The sequence below is a fragment of the Genypterus blacodes genome, unplaced genomic scaffold (genome assembly GCF_046128005.1).
Source record: "Genypterus blacodes isolate CSIRO-AG114 ecotype Tasmania unplaced genomic scaffold, CSIRO-AGI_Gbla_v1 ptg000038l_1, whole genome shotgun sequence".
NCBI lineage: Eukaryota > Metazoa > Chordata > Actinopteri > Ophidiiformes > Ophidiidae > Genypterus > Genypterus blacodes.
This window is the reverse complement of record NW_027466851.1, coordinates 631877-644911: the sequence shown is the minus strand read 5'-3', so window position 1 is coordinate 644911 and position 13035 is coordinate 631877. Positions and strand designations below refer to the sequence as shown.

Below are 13035 nucleotides of genomic sequence, written 5' to 3'. Positions count from 1 at the left end.
CGTCTGTTGTGAAAAATGAAATACTTCTCTCATTCATCGTTTCATTTTACTTCTCTTCCTCTGTCCTCTGTAATGGAGTAAACTCTGTGTTTGTTGTGGTCAGACTGGTTTAAACCCTGTGTGTACCCCACTTACACACACTAAGCAGAGCAGGTCACCCTCTGTGTAATCTGCTGGGTTGTTTTGCTCGCCTCCTGCTCTTCCTCTGTGTGTGGATAGTTCTGGAGAGCCTCTGCTGCTGTCAGTCATTCCTCCTGCGGAACACTTTCATTTCATTTCATGTCATTTCTCTCCTCAGCTGTGCAAACGTTCCTGTAGTTTCCTGTCGGATGAGGGTGGAAGCTCAGCGACGCTAACAGGCTGATGGATATGAAGTGCAGTGGAGTCGCAGTTGTAGAGTTTGTAAACAAATATCCCATATTAGTCCTGACTTATCTTAAGTATTGGATTCCATTACTTCAGACGCACAGAGTGAAGTAACCCCTCTGTTGTAGCGTGGGGAACGAGGGCCACCCGGCTCAGCCTGCAGCGACCAAGCGTTTGGTGGCATCTGGCCATAGAGACGAGCTGAGCCGAGCAACGGACTTGGTTAGTTTAGATTGGAGTGGTGTGTGTTTGCGACCCGTCTGCTGCCAGCTCGGCCTGTGTTAAAAAGGGGTCAGCTGACTTGTGCATAATACATATTTGATAGAAATCACTGCTCTGGATTCACTTGATGTCTATGTGGGAGGAATTAAAGACAGCTACCATGGAAACCAGCACCTTCCACTTTCTTGTCACACATCCCTGTTCTGCTCTTCCTTGTATGAGATGTGTTTTCCTGTTAGCTAACCACTATGCTAACCTCAATAGCAGCTGATTCAGGCCATTAGGAGACTCTGTAGAGCCTTCAGACAGAAAGAGCTAGACAGAGAGGCATAGCGGTTAACAGAGCTGCAGGTCTGCTCTTCTCTGGACCAGGCTGCTAGAGACCAGCAGAACCTCTCCAGTACAGGTCAAAGGTCACATGGACACAAACACCAACATGAAACACACCCAACACACACACACAAACTGGAGCCTTCCACCATCAGACGACTTTGTCACTTGGGCGTAACAACATATTCATGGTACAATGAGGCCTGATGACAAACTTTCTCTGTCTTTGTCAACGTTTCCTTCCTTCCTTATGGCCTCCATCCCCTTCATCACAATCTCTGACAGCCTTGGCACGGAACTTTTCGGTAAATCACACACATTCCCGTGTTCCCGTCATGTAAAAAGGGCGGATAGCTCTGCTAGCTATGCTAATAAAGGGAGGACAAAAGCGCAGCAGTCAGTGAGCGGGGTGGCGCTGGATAATGATCACTAATGAATCAGGCTCTGGGGTCACGAGGCTCAGCTCATGACTCACTTCTTGCTGAAGGCTCCACACAGGAGGCAGCTGAGTGAAGCCACAGGCGGCTCTCAGCTTGAAGCCTGTTATTAATGATGCCAACGCACCAGCCACTGAGCAGAACCAAACTTATATGTGTTCAATTATTCTCTGTTTAACCCACAGAGGTATAAATGTGGACATTTTTGTCTAGTCACAGACAGAAGGGGACAGTACAGTTCAGGTCTGATCTGGAGACCACAGGACAGACCCAGAGGACACAGAGAGATACATCACTGTCCCAATCCAATCAGATCTCCAGAAACAAACCCAGGTGATAGAGAGACAGACGGAGATGCTCTGACAAAGTTAGACAAAGAGTCATGATCTCCAGAAGATGTACTGCAAATTGGAATTTTATGATTATATTATGTTTCTCATCAATTGGGGTTGACGGACAAGTAGAGGCTGTAAGTGATGAGGTCACAGTGTTGTCACATGACACAGCACAGAAAGTGATGATGTCACAGCAAGGGGTTTGACATACCGGTACCAGCTTCACCCCATTAGTCTCATCTCTCCCTCATCCTTCCTTGTGTAGCGAGTCTGCGTGTTCTTTCTCTCTGGGCCAGTTTGTTTTTGTACTCTATGTCAAAGGTTCCAGGGATTTTCCTGGTGTTCAGTGTTCCTGGTTTTTTGGTCTTTGCTTTGTACGTGGACGTTCCTTTTGGCTTTTGTCAGATTCTGTTTTTCAGATCTCTAATTGAGTAACCCTCTAGCAAGTAAACACTCTTTTACAGTTCCTGTCTCTTGAGTTGTGGTATTGAGCCCTTTTTCCTTTGGTCACTCTAGCCTTTGGATACTTCAGCCGTAATAAGGATTGTTCTCACGTGCCAAGAACGGCTATGTGTGGGATGCAACCAGGGGACTTGACAGCAGTAGGATGGGGGGCACCAGTGAGGCTTTGAATAGTTTTGAGCATGGTAGAGTCTATCCATTCACGTTCTTTGCTTTGGAGATCTGGAGTGAGCTGAGCTCCACTGTGGTCCCTGGTGCTTGGACCAGGACTGTGATTTGGTTGTACTGAAATCAGTATAGAAGTCGTACTGCATCAAACACACTTAGTTAGGAGATGCCTCCAAATACAAATTTACAACGATATTTTGCTTTGTGATTCTATTAAAGTAGTGCTATTTAATATTATTAAATGTTTGCATCTTGCTCAGAAATTGAGAAAAGAAAAACAATCTTTAACAATCTTTAAAAAAACCTTTAATCAAACATTTCATGTGCCGATCTAAGTCGACATCATTGCTCAATGTTGTTGAGGGAATGATGATGTCAATGAAAACGATGTCATGAACACAACTAGTCTTTTTATTCAACGGGTTTCTGAATGTCACTCGCCATCTGGTGCAGTCGCATACAGACACAGACATGGCAGATTTGAGGAAAGAGCTTTCGCAGGTGAAGAAGAAGCTTCAGGGTGCAGAAGCCAGATTGAAGTATGCAACAGAGGAACTCCTCAATGAGAGGAACAAGAAGAAAAAAGTGCAAACACAGATGGAAACATTAGATAAAGAAAAAAAGGAATTCCAAACTGCTATGAACACAAAAATGGCCAACCTCAAGAAAGAATGTCAGTCAAAAATCACCGACATGGAAGAAACAGCATCAAAAGTCCAGCAAAAGCTAACTACAGAATTAGAGAATTTAAAAAACATCCTGCATAACAACCAACAGGAATTGAATATGTTACTACAGCAAAAGGAAAAGTTAGAGGTGACGAATGAAGGGCACAGAATAAACGAACATGTACTGAAGGAATACATTAATATCAAAGATACTGGACTGAAGGAGAAGTCACACATGGCTGACATACTGCAGCGTGAGAATACAAGTTTAAACACCTTAAATGTTGCGGACCAAAAGCAAATAGCCAGAATGATGCGAGCTAACACTTCACAACGAGATGAGATCGAGTATTTAAAGGCTGTAAAATTGCAAATGGAAAGTGATCTTAAGGCAATGCATGAGAAAGATCAGGACCAACTATCTAACATCAGGCAGCTGACCGCTGAGATCATTGATCAGAAAGTAGAGGCCAAAGCTCTTGAAGTAACTACAGATGAATTGAGAGATCAACTCAGTAAGTTGGAGAAATGTCTCCGAAGCCATGAAAAGGATGAGGCGCGAGTGAAAAGGGTGGACAAGTCCTTGTTAAAGAAGGTCGCCAAATTCAAGGCGATCATTAAAGCCTGTTTGTCTATCATGGATTTACGGTCAATGAAGGCCAAACTGTCCGCTCTGGATGACTACCTTAACAGAGAGGACGGTAACGACACGGAGGCGCCTAACAATCTCTCTAAGCAGGACGGTGATCACAAGAAACAGGGCCTGGTTGGTATTAGTAAAGCAAAGGATAGGCGGTATAAAAGGTTACAGCAAAGGTTAGACATGGCAGAGATAAAAGCCTGGAAAAACATGTTGATGCTTGATAATACTATGAGGCAACAGAGGCTCCACTTAAGCTCTCTGGAGATTCAGTTAAGGGAGAAGAGAGCATTACTGGCAGAGCCTGACATGACAAAAGCCAAAGCAACGGTTGAATGTTGGAGGAAAGAGCAAAGCAAAGTGAGTGAACCTGTACGTGATCCTCTGCTGGTAAAATATCCACCAGCCAAACATACAGCTGATGAATTGACCATCAAGGAACTGAAGAGGTTTGGCAAAAAGATCTTAGCTGTGAAGCCGTGCCAGCACTTTCGCCGTAAACTTAAATGAGTGCCTACCTGTGCCCTGGCTTCTCTCACAATAAACCTGTGTTACCATAAGATGGGTTTCTTCTGGGTCCTCCTCTCCCACAATACAAAGTGTTAGTTCGGTACATTCTCGTCGATGGGACCAACACGGCTCTTTAGGTTGTACTGTACATCTCAGCGCACATTTCCCTGCACCTCCTCCAGCACCTTTCATTTTTTATCCTCACCTTCTCCACGCCCCCTTTTTTTCTTTTTCCCATCGAACATCACGTTTTTTGCAGTTTGTGTAGTCTTGTGACATCAGGCTAAGAATGTGTCAGAGAAGGCACATAATCAATGGATTCAAAAGCAATCCTGTGCTCAACCAATTTGGGGATTTGGGAGGGAAGGGGCTCTTATTCCTTTACTGTAGATGTTTTGGTTTGGGCTGCAGCTGCATTCTGGGGTCTGTGTGTGTGTGTGTGTGTGGTGCAGAGGGAGCGACAGGGCCAGTGAGAAGTCATGTGGTCCATTGCTGGAAAATGAATTATTCATAGTGATTTCATATCGCAAAAACCAGCAGCCCACTGGGATTCCTCGCGCCTCCCGATTAGCCACTCTGGCACTGACCTGAGCTCAGCTGTTGAGCTGAGTGAAGGAAGCACAGGCCGTCAGCCCAATATGTCCTCTACGTTTCCTCTTCTGTTCTTCACCAGCGGCGCTGCTCCTCAGCTCCCTTTGCTCCACTTTACATTTGGAACCTAAGATGTCTCCACAGTTTCCCAGCACACCTGCAGCTTCTAATAAGAGAGAAAGAAGAGGAGAAGAGGTTAAGAGAACAGAGAAGAACTGAATTCACTCAACAAAACTCAAAATAATAATCCTAAAATGTGAGAATAATGTGAGAATAAAAGATATATTCATCTACGGAGTATGTAATTACTGCAGAGTGCATCCTGGTCACTGCTCTCTCTCTCTCTCTCACACACACACACACACACACACACACACACACACACACACACACACACCTCCATCAAATCAGAGCCATGGTTGTGATTTCTGAGAGCTCTCAGGCTGAGGAGTGTTCTTCGGTGTGTTTTGGAGTCTGACCTCCTCTTCACACCTCCCGATCTGCTGTCACGCTCATCATTCCCTCCTCTCCATGCCAACCATCATCTCTCTCATTTATAAAACTGCGTACACTGGAAACAGAAATGTCAAAAAACTAAATTGAACACAAATCTCCTTTATGAATCAAAACAGTTTCTACACTTCCACTACTAGATATGAATGGACCATGCAAATGAGGTGGAGACGAGAACTAATGTTTTGATTTTGTCGGCCGTAGCAGCAGCTTTAACAAATAAAAAATAAATAGTTGAGTGGGAGGATGTTGCTGCTGCTCTTACTTTATTTCTATCAGATAATAAAGTTGACTGTTCTGTTATCTTCTGGAAGACAGCATCCCTTCCTCCTGGATGTGGGTGCATGTGGAGGATCTGGAGGATAGGTTAGATCTTTAGATTCAGGAGAGTTTGTGTTTTCTATCATTAAAGCCATCAATGAAAACACTAAATCAGACATTTGAATGTTGTGAGTGGGGAGGCAGTGGCTCAGTGGGTAGTGCTTCCGCTTGGGAACCGGAGGGTTGTCGATTCGAGCCCCTGCTGAGGTGCCCCTGAGCAAGGCACCGATCCCTCAATTGCTCCCCTCTCTGCGAAGGGTGGTACTGTAATGTAAGTGGCTTTGGATAAAAGCGTCTGCCAAATGATCGTAATGTAATGTAATGTGAGTGTGTGTGTGTGTGCAGAAATACAAATCATACCTTTGCTGTTTGAATTGATTGAATGATTTGTGCCACAAGTTCCACATTTGAATCATAAATTGATTGATTATGGCACAGGTGTTATGTTAACTAGACATCCTGACATAAAGACAGGTCCATCTGCTCTGTGTGTGTGGGGATGTTTGGAAATAACTTACATTTGCAGATATCACCAGGTTCAACCTGTACGTGGTGAAATCAGCAGAATCCACAGATGAGCCTCACATGGTGCTGCAGGTCAGAGCGGACAGACGACCTCACAGCCAGTGTGACGGGGAGGCGAGGCCCAGGAGGGTCAGGCTCAGCTCCCTGTGGGGGGTCTCTGACATCTGCAGCGCCCCATGAGGGAGAAGCCATTCAGTTGTCTTCACTCCAAATGAATAATCAATCAATCAATCAATATCCCAGTGAATAAGTGATCAATGAGTCGGGCTTTTGAAGGACAGACGATCTTTATTGAGCCTGAGTGTAAAGCAGCAGTGCCTCAACTAACAAAGGCTTTATTCTTATTTGGATGAAGGATGAATGAATGAATGTGGATCTAAACGTCTCATTCCAGGGGAAATACTAAATTAAATAATTCTAGGTGTAGCATTCAGTGCACACACAGGCGCTGGTGTGAGGTTTATCCTATAGGTTAAAGGTCACAGCTCAGTTATTTGCTGTGGTGATGCAGTGCAGGTTCAATGTTTACACGTTTACACACTTACACATACAACAATCTAACATATGGTTGGGCTATACTCAATTTGACAAATGTTTACAATGTGATCCATAAATTCTGATTGGTTTCATCAACAAAATAAAGAGAAAGGCAGTTTGGTTCTGTCTGTGTTTGAAGATGCAGCAGGCGTCGTCTTTAAGTCTCAGAGCGGCTCAGACCTTGGATAAATGCAGAAAATGTACAGAAAAGGCTGTAAAGAACTCTGCAAGGCTGCAAACAGACGAAGCAACGTGCAAACCAATAAACACATCAGCCACCACAGAGGGAATCATCACTCTGCCTCTCGGTGAAGTTGCAGCGCCACCGTGTGGTCGTGCTCGGCGGCGTCGGCGTCTGGGTTGGTTGAAACTGGATGAACCTGACGAGGTTTCGTTGACAGAAGAAGAGAGCAAAGCAGAGTTTACATGACGCGAGAGCAGAGAGAGACACAGATGAACTCTCCAGGTCTTCCCAGGTGCCTCAGCACATTAAGGGATCGTCCTGGAGGTTTGCAGACGATCCCTAGTGAATGCTGCCAGCTCTCTATGGGATTTTAGTGAACCCAACTTTAAAAGACTTAAGGAACGGTGAAGTGTTCGTTGACCGTCTGTTTCATGAACACCAAGTAGCCACAGATCTAAAAACAGAAGCTTCAGCGCAGAATTCCAACGTATAAACACGATAATCTTCAGCTAACATGCTCGCTGGTCAAACCTGTACATGCAAAACGAGGCAGCCAGCAGCCTCTGACGTCTCTAAACACAACATGACATCACAGCAACGGGCCCCTGTGTGTGAGTGTGTGTGTGTGTGTGTGTGTGTGTGCTGGGGGCATTTGTTTTTTACCGTTTCAGACAATAATGTTTGACTTGGCCCTTGGTTGGATTTGTGTTCCCACGGTAACACTTAACAGCAGACCAGAGGTTCAAGAACAAAAACAAAAACATCACTTGCATACAAACTTTTGATGTGATTGGTCAGAACTGTGCAGGAAGTTAACCCTTTAGCCTTACAGACTGTTTCTCAGTCTTTATACAGCACAGTGAGTGAGTTGTTATTTCAGTCGGTTGCATTCTTGTTGCACACAAACCGATCTGGGGGTGAAAGGCTCCAGTGTTTGGAACGAGATCTCCAAGCGAGCAGGTCTGAATGCAGCCCTAAACACTTTGAGACACACACACACACACACACACACACACACACACACACACACACACACACACACACACACACACACACACACACACACACACACACACACACACACACACACACACACACACACACACACACACACACACACACACACACACACACACACACACAGCAGAGGAGAAGCTGCTGCAGGTCTTTGGCCGTATGGTTCCACTCTCCTTCATGTCTCACACAGAGCTGAAGCGAGCAAGCATCAATGTGTTTGATACACATGGATACCAGATTAAAACCATGAGTTCATACACAACAGTTCAGTTTGTGACACGGGGACAACTTTGACCTTTTAGGAGCAAAAACGTAGAACATCAGGGCGATTTTACCCTTTGTACTGTACGTCAACAGAATGACCAAGGATCCTCATTCAGCACAGCGTCTCGCCTCCTTCGGCTCAGACTGTTTAAGATACGGAACAGTTCCCCTTTAGGTTTAATGTGGAGGTTATTTCCTGTAGCTTCCTTCTGCACCCCGGCTGACTCGGTTCACCAGGTCAACAGGAAGCACGACCTCTGGAGGAGGAGGTCGTCTGGGAGCAGGAGGTGAACATCAACCCTGGGTGAAGTTTCTCCAAAGGATCCAGGTAAAGTAAACCAGCAGGACGCTCAGACGTCTGCATGTTGAGAACGATCGGGTGTAGAAAAACTCCCTGCCCGGTAAATAAAAAGTAACAAACGTCTGTCTGGCAGAGCCTCAGCTTCGCACCCTGACAGGAGAGCGAGCCAGAGCGTCCGGCAGGCGTTTAGTCCAGAGGGACCTCAGGGGTGGTGGGCAGAGCGACAACGGTGGCCTGCTTAGATTCCCTCATCTTATCCAGGCTGAAGAGCAGATCAAGCTGGGTGACCGGACGCAAACGATCCTCATCCACGGGTCTGCAGCCAGAACACAGGAGGTCAAAGGTCAGGGGGTCATAGTCAGGGTCAAGGGTCATAGTTACTACAGGATAGAGATCCATGAAAACATGCACAGTGTTCAGGGTCAAAGGTCAGAGTTCAAAATATTAGTATCTAACTGAACTCGTAGCTTTTCATTCAAAGACCTACAGATCTACACTCAGGAAGACTCTTCCAGGATCTCCATCTTGTGTTTCATTACCTTTCCTCCTCCTCCTCCTCACTGTCCTGCATCTGCTGGGCGATCTGCCTCATCTGCTCCTTGCGAACGTAATCCCGAACTCGATACATGGCTGCATCGCGGCAGAGCTCCCGGAGGTCACTGCCAGAGTAACCGTCCGTCCTCTCTGCTATCTCCTTCAGATTGATGGCGTTGCTCAGCTGAACACGACAGCATCACTCAGTTATGGATCATCTGAATTGATTCATTGATCTGAAGTTTTATACATACTGTATATTTATTAGCAGGTTGCTACAACAAGACAGCAATGAACTTACGTTTTCTCCCGCTAAGATCAGCCGCAGGATTTCCTGTCTTTGCCTGTTGTTCTGGACAAAAGAGAAAACAAAGCTAAGACAAGATGGAGAACGAGACCTGATCCAGGACCCTGAGCCTGGGAGTGCGGTCATAACAGGACTGGTTCAGGTCTCAGGTCTCTAGTCTGGTGTCAGAGTTCGTGTTCCCTCTCTGCTTGGGTCAGTCCATGTGTAGGATCTAAACTTTCAGATGTCTCAATCCTGACATGTTGATTTTTCTAAGCCGCGTCTGTTGGCGTTGTGTCTGTGTGTGCGTCTTACCGGCAGGCCGACATGAAAGGTGGTGGGCATCCTGCGTAGGATGGCCGGATCCACATCCTGCGGCCGGTTTGTAGCCCCCATCACCATCACCTTCAACCAGAGAGACTCATCACAAACACCACACAACACTGTGCCTGACCACCTGCATATCAGAGTTCTGCTGGTGTTACCTGGCTGGTGGAGGACGTGTCCAGGCCGTCCCACAGGCTCATGAACTGGGCCTTCATCATGGCCGTGGCCTCGTGGTCCAGACTGGAACGGTTCCTCAGAAATGAATCTGTGACAACACCAGGATATTAATATAATATTCATGCAAGATTCACAACCAACTTATCCTTGAAGTGATCCAGTCAACGTGGGGTTAACTCGCTCACCTATCTCATCGATGAAGACGATGCAGGGCTGGATTTTGACGGCCAAGGAGAAGACGGCAGCCGTCAGTTTCTGTGACTCGCCGTACCACTTGTCGGTCAGCGTGGACGCCTGGAGGTTGATGAACTGGCAGCCTGAGGCCTTGGCGGTGGCCTTGGCGATGAGAGTCTTCCCACAACCCGGGGGGCCGAACAATAAAACGCCTGTGAGGTCAAAACGCAGCGTTTTCAAAATCATGTATCCATGGTTGTGATGTAATGTAATTATAATGGAATAAAGGCTGCGTTACCTTTAGGAGGCTGAAAGAGTTTGGATCCAGTCAGGAGATGTCTTTTCTGAAAGGGAAGGATGACGGTGTCCTGCAGCTCATTGATGACCTCATCCAGACCAGCGATGTCTCTCCAGGAAATCTAAAGGCAAGAAGCAAATATTTAGTTTGTCGGCAACTCAAATACAGCGAAATGAAAAAGCTGCCGACGCTGTCTGCAAAGCTGTGAGTGTTGTAGTTGGCAGTGGGGTTTATGTTTGAGCAATCTGAAGGAGTGAAAGAAATGTAATGAGAAAAAGTGACAGCTATTCTAGACGAAGAGCAAGCGTTAATCACTGTGTGACGAGGACAGATGTATAATTTTTACCTTCATAGTTTGAGGGTCAACGAGCAGAGCTGCGATGTTCATTTCATATTCGGTAAGTTTGACTCCCTCCACGCCAATCCTCTTCATCAGCTGCTCTGCCTGACAACACACACACACACACACACACACACACACACACACACACACACACACACACACACACACACACACACACAGTTTATAAGCATGATTGTTGACACTTGGACTTAAAAAACAAGGGTCAATCTTTAACATAATTATGATAAAAAAAATGTAATCAATCTAACAATAAAAGTGTGTTTCTTTCTTTCATTAACAATGTAAAACAATCTCAGTGTGAGAGTGAGAAGTGTAAGCAGGGCTTGTGATCACCTTCTTCTTGGCTTGGTTCTTCTGCTTGGAGGTGGGGTCCATGGCGTCTATCACCCACTTGATGCTGTAGTAAGTGGCCGCGCCGAAGATGGTCAACCTCAGCAGCATTCCCACCACCTCGTTCCTGGACAGCGGCCGCATCAGGGCCTCTCTGGGAATGTCTTTCAGCAGCATGACTGCCGGCCACGATCACTCCACAGGCTGATACAGAAAAAAGGACAAGAAGAAGGAACTGAGAGCGCGCAAACCTCCACTAAGACACCCAAACACCCTCTGTTTCTGTGTCACATTTGGAGAAGACCATCCATACAAAGGCCTGGAATTTGGAAGATGTAGAGCTAGACCTCTGCCATAAATATCCTACACCCTCAGTGTTTTACTTATGTGGCCTATGGAAGGTAATTGAAGACTGTCTCAGCTAGACGATGGTGGTGGTTACACATTTGTTGCCCTGCTAGGCATTCGGCTATGCCTGGATAAATATAGCTCCTATCTTAAACCCCTGATCCAGATCCAAACCAAACCTCACTTATTGGTTGTGTGTCATAGCCTGGTTTCCCCTGCAGAGGCTGCAGTTCTCCTGGTTCTCATCGTTCAACCCGTTTTCAGATAGCAGGTACAGTTCTGGTGTGAGAGCCAGTTGTTCCAAGTGTGGTTTTCAGGCCTCTGACTCAGCTTGGTCTCTGCTTAATTGGCCGCACCTGCTGTTTATAAACAATTGACAGCTTCAAAGGATGTGAGCTTTAGCTGTCACTCAAACTGTTTCCAACTTTCTTTTTCAGGCCTACAGGCTTCATTCTGTCAGGGTTTTTCGAGCATTTTCAGAAATCTCACAGTTTAAAACGCTTCCCATCTAAAGAGTTCAGTCGTTCCCTATTCAAATTCATTCAAATGTCCTTCAGGCCTGGTCAGAGGCCTTACTCACACCCTTCTTAGTTCTTCATCTATCAGGTACAGAAAAAATGTAAACACTTTTCAGGCCTCCAGGCTTCATTCTTTCAGGCATTTTGTCAGCATTCGGCAACAATTTCTGGCAATTGCTACAATTTTCTTCAGGCAACACATTTCTCGTTGCTAGGTCATGATAATCACAGCCACAATAAATAGCAGATCCAGAAATTTGCACTCATTTATTAATAGACAGCGATTTCCAGCAACAACTTATGAAATTATGCTGATTCATTCGTGATTAGACGATGTTTGGATCAATAACACTTTGAATGATGTGCCCCATGTTTACAGCCTTTATTAAAAACACTCCGCACTGTCTTGCGCTAAAATAAATGAAGCTTATATAATAAGCTTATTATAATAATACACAATAAACAATATACATAATTAATAAATGATTCCTCTTCCACCTGTCAATAACCCTTTAAATGCGATCGTTAGCATTTCTTGACGAGGTACAGTTAGCCGGCTCGAAGCTGACGATTGTGAACGTTGTTGAAGACAGGTGAAAACATATTGACATCTACATATTAACGTACGATAAAACAGTGTGTACGACACACACATTGTCTCACAGTAAAACAGAGTTCAGATAAAGATAATGGAAAAACAAACCTACTGATATCAACGGTGACAAACAGGACTACGCTAACATGCTATCATTGACCGTCCAGTCGTCATTGAGAGCCGGATAGAAACAACAAGCGCCGACTGCTTGGTTCCACTTCAAAGCAAATAAACGACAGAAGCGAGATAATAAAGCTTCAGCGCGAACAAACATTTACATTACAAGCTTTACTGAAGGTGCTGCTGTTTTTTCTAATTAAATAAGTTGAGGGACATTGCAAGAATTGTGTCCTTTTGCATCTTGAGCCATAAAAGGTGACGTTTCTGATGTAACACTCTCACAGATCACAATAGTCTCAGTCAAATGTCTCCACAGTGTGTCAGCGTGTATTCCATGCAGCAGGTCTGTGGTTCAGACCAAGCTGGCACACTTCATATGGAGCAACCCTCTTTCCAGTGCAGCTGTGGCACTTTGTTAGACTCCCAGATGTGCGCCTGACACATCTGACACCAAAGCTCCCTCATCCAACCCTGGTCATTGGGAAAGACTACAGAGCTTGTTTTACTTTGACAGCACTCACCAGCTGTGTAGTTGCTGTGAATCTGAACTGTGTGTTCAATAAAGAAGTTAAG

General features: G+C 45.4%; 1 protein-coding gene across 3 annotated transcripts; it reads right to left on the bottom strand.

The window, feature by feature from the left end:
* Window positions 1-6928: 6928 nt before the first annotated feature.
* On the bottom strand, window positions 6929-12526 carry atad1a (ATPase family AAA domain containing 1a). 3 transcript variants are annotated; one of them, XM_076147580.1, is made up of 11 exons: window positions 12455-12526; window positions 10885-11085; window positions 10534-10632; window positions 10188-10308; window positions 9901-10101; window positions 9697-9803; window positions 9527-9616; window positions 9227-9277; window positions 8931-9109; window positions 7920-8707; window positions 6929-7783 (listed from the first exon to the last, which is right to left on the bottom strand). In XM_076147580.1, exons 2-10 carry the CDS (start codon window positions 11056-11058, stop codon window positions 8578-8580), a joined length of 1152 nt encoding a protein of 383 aa, XP_076003695.1. In that variant the 5' UTR covers window positions 11059-11085; window positions 12455-12526; the 3' UTR covers window positions 6929-7783; window positions 7920-8577. The 3 variants fall into 3 exon arrangements, with proteins under 3 accessions (XP_076003695.1, XP_076003696.1, XP_076003697.1); XM_076147581.1 differs by having other exon boundaries at window positions 7924-8707; XM_076147582.1 differs by having other exon boundaries at window positions 12451-12518.
* Window positions 12527-13035: the final 509 nt, after the last annotated feature.

What these genes read in the sequence shown, in the direction of transcription:
- atad1a (XM_076147580.1), bottom strand. Translation starts at nt 11,058, where the DNA reads ATGCTGCTGAAAGACATTCCCAGAGAGGCCCTGATGCGGCCGCTGTCC. An exon ending in AGAACCAAGCCAAGAAGAAG is followed by an intron (nt 10,633 to 10,884) that starts GTGATCACAAGC and finishes GTGTGTTGTCAG; the next exon opens with GCAGAGCAGCTGATGAAGAG. An exon ending in TGATCTTAGCGGGAGAAAAC is followed by an intron (nt 9,110 to 9,226) that starts GTAAGTTCATTG and finishes TGTCGTGTTCAG; the next exon opens with CTGAGCAACGCCATCAATCT.